The sequence below is a fragment of the Photinus pyralis genome, unplaced genomic scaffold (assembly GCF_008802855.1).
Source record: "Photinus pyralis isolate 1611_PpyrPB1 unplaced genomic scaffold, Ppyr1.3 Ppyr1.4_LG9, whole genome shotgun sequence".
Taxonomy (NCBI): domain Eukaryota; kingdom Metazoa; phylum Arthropoda; class Insecta; order Coleoptera; family Lampyridae; genus Photinus; species Photinus pyralis.
In genome coordinates, this window is record NW_022170878.1 from 8,307,142 (window position 1) to 8,320,048 (window position 12,907).

Sequence of the window (12,907 nt, forward strand, 5' to 3'; positions counted from 1 at the left end):
GGTCGATCTGAGACAATTTTTTTTCCGGGCTCAAAAAAAGGCAGTGTATAACCTTCCTTTTTTACCAAAAATCGACTACACCAAAATTTCTCGGGAAAACACTTTTTCTTATTAATTTGGGTGCGTAGATCCAAATCAATTCGTACTTTTTCGATCAGACTTCTCAATCAAAAGTTATAGACTAGAAACCAATTTCGAAAGAAAATTCAAAGGGCTGTAACTTTTGAACTTGTAGCCCAATCTTGGAACTGTTTGAAATTATGGATTCTACAGGCCACATTCTATAAGAAAATTTTTTTTCCGGGTCGATCTGAGACATTTTTTTTTCGGGCCTCAAAAAAAGGCAGTGTATAACCTTCCTTTTTTACCAAAAATCGACTGCACCAAAATTTCTCGGGAAAACACTTTTTCTTATTAATTTTGGTGTGTAGAATCCAAAACAATTCGTACTTTTTCGATCAGACTTCTCAATCAAAAGTTATAGACTAGAAACCAATTTCGAAAAAAAATTCAAAGCGCTGTAACTTTTGAACTAGTAGCCCAATCTTGGAACTGTTTGAAATTATGGATTCTACAGGCCACATTCTATAAGAAAAATTTTTTTCCAGGTCGATCTGAAACAATTTTTTTTGGGGCTCAAAAAAAGGCAGTGTATAACCTTCCTTTTTTGTCAAAAATCGACCACTCCAAAATTTCTCGGGAAAACACTTTATCTTATTAATTTTGGTGCGTAGAATCCAAAACAATTCGTACTTTTTCGATCAGACTTCTCAATCAAAAGTTATAGACTAGAAACCAATTTCGAAAGAAAATTCAAAGGGCTGTAACTTTTGAACTAGTAGCCCAATCTTGGAACTGTTTGAAATTATGGATTCTACGGGCTAAATTCTATAAGAAAATGTTTTTTCCCGGTCGATCCTGTGCGGTTTGGAATACCCTCCTACTGCTCTACATTCTTCCCTAAAGGTTCAATATCCTAAGCACTTATGCCATGATTGTTCGAAGGAGTGTTTAAGGCTGAACGTTTTGAGGGTGCACGTATCACCGAGGAGTCTTATGTCAGCTAAATAACTTTCTTTTTCGTGGCGGTAAATAATTCAGGAACCTATAATTAGTGGGGATTGGTAGAACTAAAAACCTTAACCAATAGAAATTAATTAGTGGCGATCCCCATTAACAATCCGCAATTTTTGGGCGTGTTTTAGTTGGCGGTACTCTAGACTCAGTTTTAGTACAACGGGTTAGCGATAGGTTATTCAACCAGACCTAGAGAGGGGGTCGAAATTGTTTGAGACGTAAATCAGGGGCGCTAAAAACATAAGCGCCATTCAGAGCTAATTCAGTTCACTTGTTTCAGATCACAGAGCGAGCAGCAGCAGACGTCATAAGGTAAGTCGATTCACTTCTTTTACGCAAATGTGCGAAACAAACAAGCAAGATCGGGATAGTATAACAGGAGAATCGAAAATCCGTTTCTTGCGTTGATGAATGAGAAGCAAGTGAGAAAGCATGGATTCTGTTTCCTGTTTTCCTAATAACCATAATTTCTTCTGGTTCAGCGTTTGTATCGGGAGAGTATGAGATGAATATTAATTTCTGCTCTCCTCGTGCATCTATTGTTTTTATAAAATATGAGTGTATTAGGAGTATATGGTATGGAAGCCCAGCATTTTTAATTACCAATAATTTCTGCTGTGATAATGTGGCAAATTACCTTTAGGAGTGATGACGGTGCGACTTAAGAAACTATTATATGAAATGTGACAGGAAACCATAAGATGAGAATTAATTTCAGCAAGTGATTATTTTAAGAATCAGAAAAGTATCAGTTTTTTTGCTTCCTTAATATGTTGCTTGGTAAAAGCAGAGCAGTGTAAGGTACTGATAATATTATCAGGAGAATCTGAGATGAGAAACAGTTCATAACTATTTTCAAGAAAGCTTACGGTATCAGGAGAATAGGAAATGATGCGCAATAGCACAGAGCCAATTCTAGAATCTTGTGGTGCCCCATAGCTATTTTATGACCTAGTGCATTCCGCCTACGTTTGATTTCCAATTTTTGAAAACGGGCGCGGCACTCTTTCTTCAAACCAATGACGTAATCAATTGGGTTGACTACCGCATTTTTTCTTGAAAGCATATGCAAAACTCGCGATTATGTTACGGGCTAAATCCCGCAGATGCTTCGAAAGCACGATAAAAATTCCTCCCGTTCACATTTAATAAGATTTAATAATCCCGCCCGCATAGCTCTCCTACAAATTTTAATGGTCCCGGTATTACGAGAATTTCGCCGCTGAAATTCCCTGCGACGACGCAAGCAAATATTGTTATTAAATTAAACACCGGGTAAATAACGGTTTTCAATCCAATTTGGTACGGCTGGGGGAGGGAGGAAATTTAATGGATGCGGTTTGCGAATCTCGCGTAGGTAACCCCGAGCGCGTCCGTAAAAATCTATCGCTTTCACGTTTATTTACCGTAAACAGTCCCTTAGGAAGAAGGGCCGGGGGAAGTTTGAACTTGTAATTTTCTTACGCTTGCAACGTTTACAGATCCCAAAGTTTCACAATTAGCAGATTTTGCTTGGAGCTTCGGCTTCTTTTTGTATGCTTCAGTACTTTTTCGCTCAAAATCAGCACAAAACTTAAATTCCTATTCTGTTACTATACATTTTTGTATCAGGAGAACATAAAGTGAGAGGAGGTGACGGGATAATAATAATGACAATGTTGAAAACTTTGTCTGCATACCAGGAGAACATAAGCCTTGAGAAGAGGTATTCTTACGTATTATTTGCGCGTAACGAGATGATTACCGTATGCGACCAGGCTATCAGGAGAACATAATCTATGAAGAGGTTTCCTTCTAAGCTCAACACATTATAGTTAGAAGTTGATAATATGGTAGAAGGTGTTTTTTCTCCTATAAATTGAAAGGGTATCTGTTAGGACAACGTTGTAACATTTCTCTGGCCACCAGGAGAGCATAATTTATAAGGAGGGGGGTTTCTACTCCTCATTTGCGTGTGAGGATTAGCACTAATTCAGGATGAAAACTTTAGAACAATTTCGTAACCTTTATCTGGCTAGTAGGACAGCATAAACCATCAGGAGGTCTTTTTTAAGAGAAGTACCCATCATATCGTTTACGTACAAACCTTTAGGAGACTATGATCTGGGAGGAGGTGCTTTTCCTCTTATTCATGGGACGTACGTTAAGATATTAAATTTTCTTTAGGATTAGGAGATTATAATTTATGAGGAGGTCTAAGGTTTTAAGATTAAGGGAAATGCTTCGACGCCTTATTTGCCTACTAAGTTTTTATTAGGAAAATAGACTGTACACTGTGCTACGAAGTGTTTTTGGTCCTAATTCTAGGCGGCATCTACGGCATCAAGACCAAATTAGTACTCAAACCAAAAAAGGGAGTGCCATTTGTATCGAACTCGCCTCCGATTCGCTCGGCATCAGTCCAAATAAATTCTTACGCCAATACTGAGAGCCATAACGGAATTATGGCTCAAGCAAAATCAGCATCAGCATCCACTAAGACAATGTTGTGACTTTTTATTGAATACCAACATAAGGAGGTCTTTTTGGGTATAAACACACTCGAGGAGGTGCATTTGTCGACATTTACGACGTATCCTTTAGAATAATGTTGTCAATTCTTTCTTGCTACCAGGTTTTGCACATATTCTTTAACTTTTTCCTGGCTACCAGGAGAACATAATGCATTTGGAAGTCCCCTTCCATGCTCAAGAGGTATATGTTTCGACATTTTATTATTAGAAGAATATAATGTGAGAGGAGGTGCCTTGATCATCGGTTTGGATTATGTTGTAACTGGTTGTTAGCTACCAGGAGAGCATCATTCCCAAGGAGGTAGTTTTTAAGCTCAAGAAATATGTGCTAGCTCCTTATTTGCGTTTAAACTCTTATATCAGGAGAGGGGGAATTTTTACAACCAATTGAAGAGGGATATCTGTAACTTTTCTTGGGATACCAGGAGAACATGTTCCATTCAAATTTGAATTTTACAGTAAAATTTAGGTTGTATGTTCCTAAGGTAATCCACTTCTCCATTACTGTTATATACTGTGCAAAAGCCAAACATTTGCACATCTCTGCTTGAATCCATAACATACTGCTTCCGGGACAATAACTCAAGCGAGGGCGTACAGTTCCTATTAGTATTCGCGTTTAATTTCGTGCCGCAAGAGTAGAATCCACGGTTTCTATTCATGTATGCTAATAAGAGGGCGAATCGAGAATGGTATATCACCTCCGTATTGTTCGAATGGACAATTACGGGGCGCTTTTAAATTCATCACGTCGAGCTGCCGAAGTTAAAAATCACCCTCGCACTTGCCCTCGATTTCTCATAAACTGACACTTGACCGACGCTCGCGCGGCTTTTAAGGGGTTGCGTAAATGACGCGTGGAAAATGCGCCAGAGGATTTCTCTACCGCAAGTGAAACACGAATCCCATCACCGCATTTATTTCGCTAATTTCAAATCTCAATTTACGATCCTTACAAGCCAGTGGACGTCGACGAACGTGGTGCCGTTAGGATACATGAAGCCCAGCTCCGTTTTCCACTCGCCCGCCGGAAGCGCCGGCGGGAACTTGGTGACGTCCGGGCTCCAGCCGTCGCATCGGTAGTCGGTCTGGAAAAAAAAGCGAGGGGTGATTGTCGCCGGTGTCGTCGTCGCTTACGCCGACAACGAGCGGCCACTTCGCCACCGGTTTGAAGCACTTATTGAAGAGGCTGTCCAGGTCGAAGCTTTTCAAGCCGAGCACCTCTCGAAGGGTGGTCTTGATACTGATGCCGCTGAAGACGAAGTTGTTGTTGACCTTACGGTAGGCTTTGATCAATACCTGAAAGCGGCCGATTGGTTTTATGCAACGTGGAGGATTCATACCTTGGAGGTGGGGGGCACGGGCTCCTTGAGCTTGAAGTTAACGCACAATCCATTCGAAATCCTCCCTTCTGCGTTGATGACACCTTTGTTGCAGTTGTGAAGACTTAGACTGTCTTGGATGATCTTATAGCCCGCCTGGAACATGCGGGCGCGTTAATTTTGGATGTGGTTCACGCTCCCCCCCCCCCCCCCCCCCCGATTCTTTATTCTTCACGAAGCCTCCAAATGAAATTTAAAACAGACTTACCACCCCACGAATGCACGCCACCGCACCGAGCACAACTACCAGGCAACCTCTCATCGCAAGGTTTCATGGGAATTGGAGGTAAATCCACTAACGGACGACTCTGTTTAGAGGAGTATTTAGCTGTTAAATTTAGTGTAACCGAAGTAATGGCGTATTGTTGTCGTAGCTTATCTGATAAATTTGTTTTTTAATGACCCATTCTTTCGTTTATATGATCCTGATACATCAGTTTTAAGCAGACGCGTTTTTTTCTAATTTTGCACAGATTGGTGGCGAAGATCTATCCGTTTCTGGTATTTTTGTCTTTGCAATTTACATGCCGATTAGGAGAGCAGAATAGGTAGACCCTTTTATATTCCTGGGATCTTCTTACAAGAATTTTTAAAAAAATAGGGAAACATAACACCTGAGGGGTGGTTTCGGGAGACATAACCCGTAGACCCTTACCTTGCAAATTTGCATCAGGGAATCAGAAAAAAAAGGTATTTGTCAATGAATCCTAATTCAACAAAACACTTTTTTGCATTTGTACTTCACGTATTTCTCTCGCAGCCATTTAAAAGACAATAAGGTTTGGAGGTCTTCCTTTTGAGATTGAAAGTTCACATCATACACCATGTTCTCCTGGTACCACACAACACATTTTTCGACAATAATTAGTCTTCTTCTTAGCAATCCATCAATGTAAGTTGCATAATCCTTCCTTGTGGAATTAGAGAAATGTTCCAAATTCATTATGTTCTCCTGGTAGTTACATTCCAAAGGTAATGAACATAGAAGTAATAATCAAGTTCAGAAACCTTCCTTCTGAGAAAAGAAAAAGGTCCTTTTAGTTATGTTCTCCTGGTAACTAAAGTAGATTTACGAATATCCAGGTGTAAAATACTGAAAGGGTACTGATTTCCTTTCGAAAGATACCTCTTTATCCCTTACGTTTTCCTCGCGACAAAAAGATAACGGAGGAATTATCTTAAAATTCATTTTTCACAACGAACCTATCAGCTTGTATTTCTGTGATCCCTTCACATCAATTTTCAGAAGGTATACCTCGTAATACGCCGACATACTTCACTAAAATGTGTTTGACAATCTTCTGCTCTTCAGAGTTTCTAATATTGACAATTTGTAAAAGGAAGCTTATATCAGGAGAGAAGAATGTGCGATATTTAGTCTGAAAATTCCCTCTTAGCGTAGAAATTTATATCAGGAGAACATGACACCCGATAAAGTGACTGATGCTTAATTTTAAACAATCCTGCGTTTCTGTGCTCCTGATCTTGACGACTTGTAGGTTGAAGTTAGCATCAGGAGAACAGAACATATCAAATTCCGTGTGACAATGAATTTTACAACCTTTTGCTTTGCTGGTGTCCTGTTACAATGACTTCGCAGTAAAATATTCTCATCGGAGAAGGTGGTGACAATTAACTTTCATCATTTTTACATTTCGGTGATCCTTAGTTTGCACATTTCCGCCAGGGAATCACAATAAACGAGATATCTGCCAATGAATCTTATTCTGCGACCTTTATCTTGTCAATTGGCGGGATATAAAGTTACATTCTCTTACGTTTCTAGGAATTTTTCACGATAATTTTGATACAAAAATTTACATCTAATAAATATAACACATTTCTGTGATCCTAATACATCCAGTTTTATCACTTCTGCAAAGCCGCTTAGTTTTGAACCTTCTTGAATTTCTGTGGTCCTGATCTTTGCAGTATGCAAACGGAGCGATTTGCTCAGGTCTCCTGATGCTAACTTCTACTCACAAGTCGTCAAGACGACGCCAAATTTATTTCAAATTAAGCATCCGGGGAGCAGAACATATCAAATTCTGCGTGACAATGAATTTTACAACCTTTTCCTTTGCTGGGGTCCTGTTACAATACGTTTTAGGTAAAATATTCTCATCGGGGAAGCATAATACCTGAGAAGGTGCCAACTTCGTCGCTCAAAGGAAGTTGGTATCAGGAGAGCAGAGAGAGAGTGTTGTTTGCGAACTGATTTTCCATCTTCTATTTCACACAAATGAATTTTAACGTATAATATGCGTCAGAATGTGTTGAACATCCGTTACTGAGAGCCTGTCAATCAACTTTAAAGTAGTGCCAAAGAATATCATGTCTAAGGACATTCATGGGATCGCGAACTTATCAAGGTATCCAAATGTTATTTAAATCAGGAGGGCAGAATAACAGTAGATTTAGCACCCTCTCACGTTTCTGGAATCCTATCAGCATAATTTATGTCAGATAAATTCATGCCAGGGTAACATAATTACCGGCCCGTGCGGCGCAGTTCAATTGAAGCTGAAGACAAACATAATTCCTGGTAATTTCTGTCATCCTGATACAGATTGTGTGGGAAGATGTCACTTTTGAACCTTCTTGCCTTTATGCAATCGTGACATTGACAAACTCTAGCAGGAAGTCTGTATCAGGAGAGCAACATCAGGGAGACGCGTGATCATTTAACATCGGGAGATCTGAACAGTGGCCTGATACTTAATTTCAAACGATCTTCAACTTCTGTGGTCCTGATCTTGACAATTTATAAAAGGACGTTCATATCAGGAGAACAGAATATTTTGTTTGGCGATGAATTTAAAATCCTTTTATTTTTCTGAGATCCTGTCTCGACAATTTCTAAATGAAAGATCCTTGTCTAAGAGACGTAATACATAAGAAGAGACTGCCAATTGATTTTACATGTTCTTTCGTCTCTATGATCCAGATACATGAATTCCAGGAAGACATATTGTGTATCCTGCATAATGCATTGGGAGGTCTTTTAAATTCTAATAGCGAAATTTGTATAAAAGAAACATAATAGCTAATAAGACGCGTTTCTTATTAGGGCGCGAGACAATGATTGACGACAATCGTAATAGCAATTTGTGGAAAGGGATTTGTATCCTTGGAGAAACTTTCGGTAGCGATCCTAATGGTAATGATAACGCCAACTAACTTGTTACATGCCTGTGACCCTAATACAATGAATATTAAAAAAGAAATTGGTATCATGCTACCGAAATGGTTCGTTGCGCTTCTGTGCTGTTAATTTCAACAATTACTACAAGGAAATTTTATATCAGGAGACCATAATAAAGTTTTATGCGATCCTGATTCTTGAAATTTGTATCAGGTGAACTTGTTTCAGTATGCAAGCACAACCTATAGCTCGACCTTCTCGCAGTTCAAACGTCATAAAAGTGTGATAAACATCCAGAGAGTTTCCGTAAAAAGATAAAAGGTCGGAATGCCTTTTGTTTCGTTGGAAACAAACTTGAGAAAAGCTACAGACGTAAATCTCTCCGAGTTATGGCTACACGTAGGTTTCCATTAACGAAAACGTGCCACGCAAAATTTCCACTTTCCCTTTGTGCGAGACACCTACGATTTTCTGTGTGGTCGCTGATCTCCGTAACGATAGAAACCGTTTGACTAAGATCAACGTCACCGCTTTTTTCTGTCCATCAAGAAACAAATGGCCGACCCCCAAACTACTTAACAACATCAGTAGTTCTCAAACTTTTTCTTTTCATTTAGCAACTCATACAATTTCCCGCCTCTCCCTCTGATTTCCAGGTCAACGCACGCGGCCTGTTTTCCTGATATTCAAATTCACGAAAATCTGTTTACATGATATTCTCCTGATATGAAACTTCGAGGAGGTGTAAGCGAGAATGAAGCACAAAAACCTTCCTTTTGGGTTAGAAAATACTTCCCATTTATCATGTTTTGCGTTCCTGTGATCCTGATCTTACCTTTAAAAAAACGCTGTATCAGGAGAGCAGAAAAAGTGACATGTTGCCAGCCGATGGATTCTACACCTTTTTGCGTTGCTGGGATCGCATCTCTCCAACAAGGTGCAATTCAGGCAAACACAATAGGTACTCGAAAAGGCGTCTTACGTTAGTTTTGCAACTTCTCGAGTTTCTGGGGTCCTTATATATCAATTTTCAGAAGGTATCAGGGGAGCAGAAGATACGAAATGTTTGACAATGAGAGGGGCATTATAAATTACTCATGGTAAATAAAACTTGAGAAGCTAGATTTTTTATCAGGTGAACATAATATTAGGGTATGTCTGACAGTCAATATTGAACCTTTCTGAGTTCCTGATCTTGTTATTTTACGTATCAGGAGAGCGGAATGGCTGGCTAGCTATGAATCTTACACCCTTTATTCTGTATCAGGTCAACATAATGCGGGAGAGGGTTCATAAGAAGTTTTATTTTTTTATCGAAACCTGTCTATGATTTTGAGGTCCTGATTCAACAATTTGTGGGTGAGAATTTCATGCGGCTATAATTCATAACACAATGATTGTTGATCAATTTTGAACAATCTTGTGTTTCTCTACTGCTATTATTCAAAAGAAGCTTGTATCAGGAGAACAGAGTAGGTGACACGTTGCCTTACGTTTCTGTAATTAATTTTACACTTTCTAGCGTATCCATGACTCTTATACATCAATTCTCAAAAGATACACTTTGTATCAGGCGGACATAATGCATGAAAAGTTGGCTGACAACCAATTGGGAACATTTAAAAATCTCCTTAACGGTACTGCACTGCTCGTCAGGTTAAATGTAACTGTAATCAATAATTGTTCGAAGGGAAACGGAATTCTTACCACGATAACGCACGCCACTGCACTGAAAACAATTACTATGGAAGAAACGTTCATCGCACAGCCTTAACTTTGCAAGACTACTGCAACGAGGAATTGTTTTATTGCGAATATTTTAGTTGTTAAATTTACTGTAACCGAAATAACGAGAGTCGGGAAATTGTCGAGGTTTATCTGATAAATTCACAAAATGCCGTAATTACGTCCTTCTCCTCTTTATTGCCGAACAAAGCAGCGTTTTAGCTTCCGTCGCTCGTAGACCGTAAAAATTGTTGCGTCATTATGACACTTCGGGCCTCTCATAGAGTCTCCAAGGGTGGAATCTTTGTTTCGCAACTCGCCCCGTGCCTTGTTCCCTTCAGAGTCTTCGGCCTTTCCAAATTGTTCAAATTTTTCGAAGAGAAATAGCCAAATAATTGTCTGAAACGTTCCTGGGATCCTGTTACAATAATTTTTAAGAAGTAAATGTATATTAGGTAAACAATGGTTGAGACAGGCTTCCTACCAAGCCTAACAGATGAACCTTTTTGCGTTGATATAGTCTTGTTCTTGACAATTTGTAAAAGAAAGTTCCTATTAGGAGAGAAGAATAAGAGAGATCTTGTGGGGCAGTGTTTGACACTCGCCTCTGATTCTGGTATTTTGTTACAATAATTTTTTAAACCAAAAAAATATATCGGAGAAGCATTACAAACGCGAAGATGACGAAAATTGCATTTCTGTGATCCTGGTACCTACATCAATTTTATGACGATGGAATTTGTATTAAGCGGGAATAATGCGTTAAATGTGGTCAGAGGACCAATATCGAAGTATCGTGTGGCTTATTTTAGAAAAAAGTTTGTATCCGGAGAGCAGAATAACTGAGATGTTGCCTGGCAGTCAATTTGACACCCTCCTTCGTTTCTGGTATCTTGTTAGTACAATTTTTAAGTCAAAAAATATGTATTGGAGAAACATTACAAAAGCGAGAAGTGACGAAAATTACATTTCTGTAATCCTGACATCAATTTCTTGAAGATGGGATTTGCATCAAGCCGGTATAATGTGTAAGAAGTGGTTTGACGCCCAATTTTGAATATTTTGTGTTTCTGCGCTCCTAATCGTTCCACTTTTTCAAACGAGGGTTGTATACGGAGAGCAGACATAATACTTGAAAAGATCTTTGGCTAATAATTTGGTACCTTCTTCGGTCTTTTGCTCTAGACACAAACATTTTAAGAAGATAGCTATAGTACAAGTCGGATATGATACTATAGAATGCATAGAACAAATTTTTAACCTTCTTGCGTTTCTGTGATCCTGATGAAAATGGTAGTGCTTGGAGGCGAATCTTTGAACCTTGCGTTCTAGTTATGCTAGTCTCACTAATTTTAGGCAATGTGTACCAGGAGAGCAGCATAAATTTACACCTTTTGGCGTATTAGAGATCCTTACAAAAATGTTTACGACGGAAACTCACATTTTAGAATCTCCTTTTCGCCCCTTTCTACAGCACATATTAATTACAATAAGGAACCGATGCTGTAATCCTGATATAATGATTTTTTCGGTTAGACATTGACTTTGTGACACCACAAAATGCATATTTTCTCCAATACCACCTTACAGCTTACTGTAATCCTGTTACCTTTACGACAAGTGTTTGATGTCAGGAGAACAATTAATGCAAAGCCTAGTAGCATTTTCTGACTCTATAATCCTGATATAATTCCGCAAGAGTTTGGTTCAATGAAAATAAAAAGCGCATTTATCTTCCTGTAACCCTGATATAATAACCTTCGCACCAAGGAATTAATACCAGATTAAAACAAAACGCAAGGTTTTCACCAATATCATTTTCCACCTACCCGTAATCCGCACGAGTTTAATACCAGGAGAATAGAAAATGCATATTTCTTTCTGTAACCCTGGTATAAGTATCTTCACTACAAAAAGTTGCTACCAGAAAAAAGGAAACTCAAGGTTTCGCCAGTAGCACCTACTGGCCATCTGTAATCCCGAACGGCCCCTTCCACTAGCGTTTAATACAAGGAGTACAGGACGCATATTTCGTCCTGTAACCCTGGTGTAATTACCTTCACAGCAAGTGATTGATGCTAAATAAAAGAGAGATATATGGTTTTCGCCAGTAGCACTTTCTGACTATCTGTAATCCCGATATAACGGATTCTTTGGCGAAATTGATGCCAAAAGAACAGAAAGCGCATATTTTTTCCTGTAACCCTGGTATAATTAACAAGAAATTCATCAGAGAAGAAAACTAAATGCAAGGTTTTCGCCAGTAACACTTTCTGACTACCCGTAAGCCCGAAATAATGACATCTTCTACAAGAGTTTGATACCAGGAGAACAGAAAACGCTCGTTTCCTCCTGTAAGCCTGGTATAATTACCTTCACGAGAAGCAATTGATGCCAGAAGAAAACGAAACGGAAGGTTTTCTCCAGTAGCAGCAGTAGACTATCTGTATTAACCGATATGACTGATTTTTCCGCAAGAGTTTGATAGCAGGAGAATAGAAAGCGAATATTTCTTCTTGTAATCCTGGTATAATCACAATTGATACCTGAAGAAATCAAATTGCAACAATTTCGCCAGTAGCGCTTTCTGACTGTCTGTAATTGCGTTTTAACGGCGTCTTGCGCAAGGGTTTGATACCAGGAGAACGGAGACCCCATATTTCTTCTATTAACCGTGGTATAATCGCCTATACAGCAAGGAATTGTTGCCAGAAGACAACAAATCGTAAGGTACTCGCCCGAAGCACCTTCTAACTGTCTGTAAACCCGATATAACTGATTCACCCGCACGCTTTTGATGCCAGGAGAATAGAAAGCGCATATTTTTTAATGTAAACCTGATATAGCTGCCTTTACAACAAGAAATTGATTTCAGCAAGAAACCCAATGCAAGCTTTCACCTGTAGCACTTTCTGACTATATGTAATCTTGATATAATTGCTTCTTTCGGAATAGTTTGATACCAGGAGAACAGAAAACGCATATTTCCTCCTGTAACCCTGGTATAATTATCAAGGAATTGATGCCGGCAGAAAACAAAATGCAAGGTTCTCGCCAGTAGCACC

General features: G+C 39.1%; 2 protein-coding genes across 5 annotated transcripts in view; one reads left to right on the forward strand and one right to left on the reverse strand.

The window, feature by feature from the left end:
• The window catches only part of LOC116180612 (sex peptide receptor-like), a 561,029-nt gene that overhangs the window by 430,755 nt on the left and 117,367 nt on the right, over positions 1–12,907 (forward strand). For all 4 annotated transcript variants that reach the window (XM_031500693.1, XM_031500692.1, XM_031500695.1 and 1 more), the window contains exon 2: positions 1,358–1,389. The gene's annotated coding sequence lies outside the window, so the exon portion shown is untranslated. The remainder of the gene's footprint in view (positions 1–1,357; positions 1,390–12,907) is intronic.
• Positions 4,525–5,237, reverse strand: LOC116180629. The gene is made up of 4 exons (XM_031500714.1): positions 5,181–5,237; positions 4,934–5,068; positions 4,728–4,889; positions 4,525–4,678 (listed from the first exon to the last, which is right to left on the reverse strand). Exons 1-4 carry the CDS (start codon positions 5,232–5,234, stop codon positions 4,529–4,531), a joined length of 501 nt encoding a protein of 166 aa, XP_031356574.1. The 5' UTR covers positions 5,235–5,237; the 3' UTR covers positions 4,525–4,528.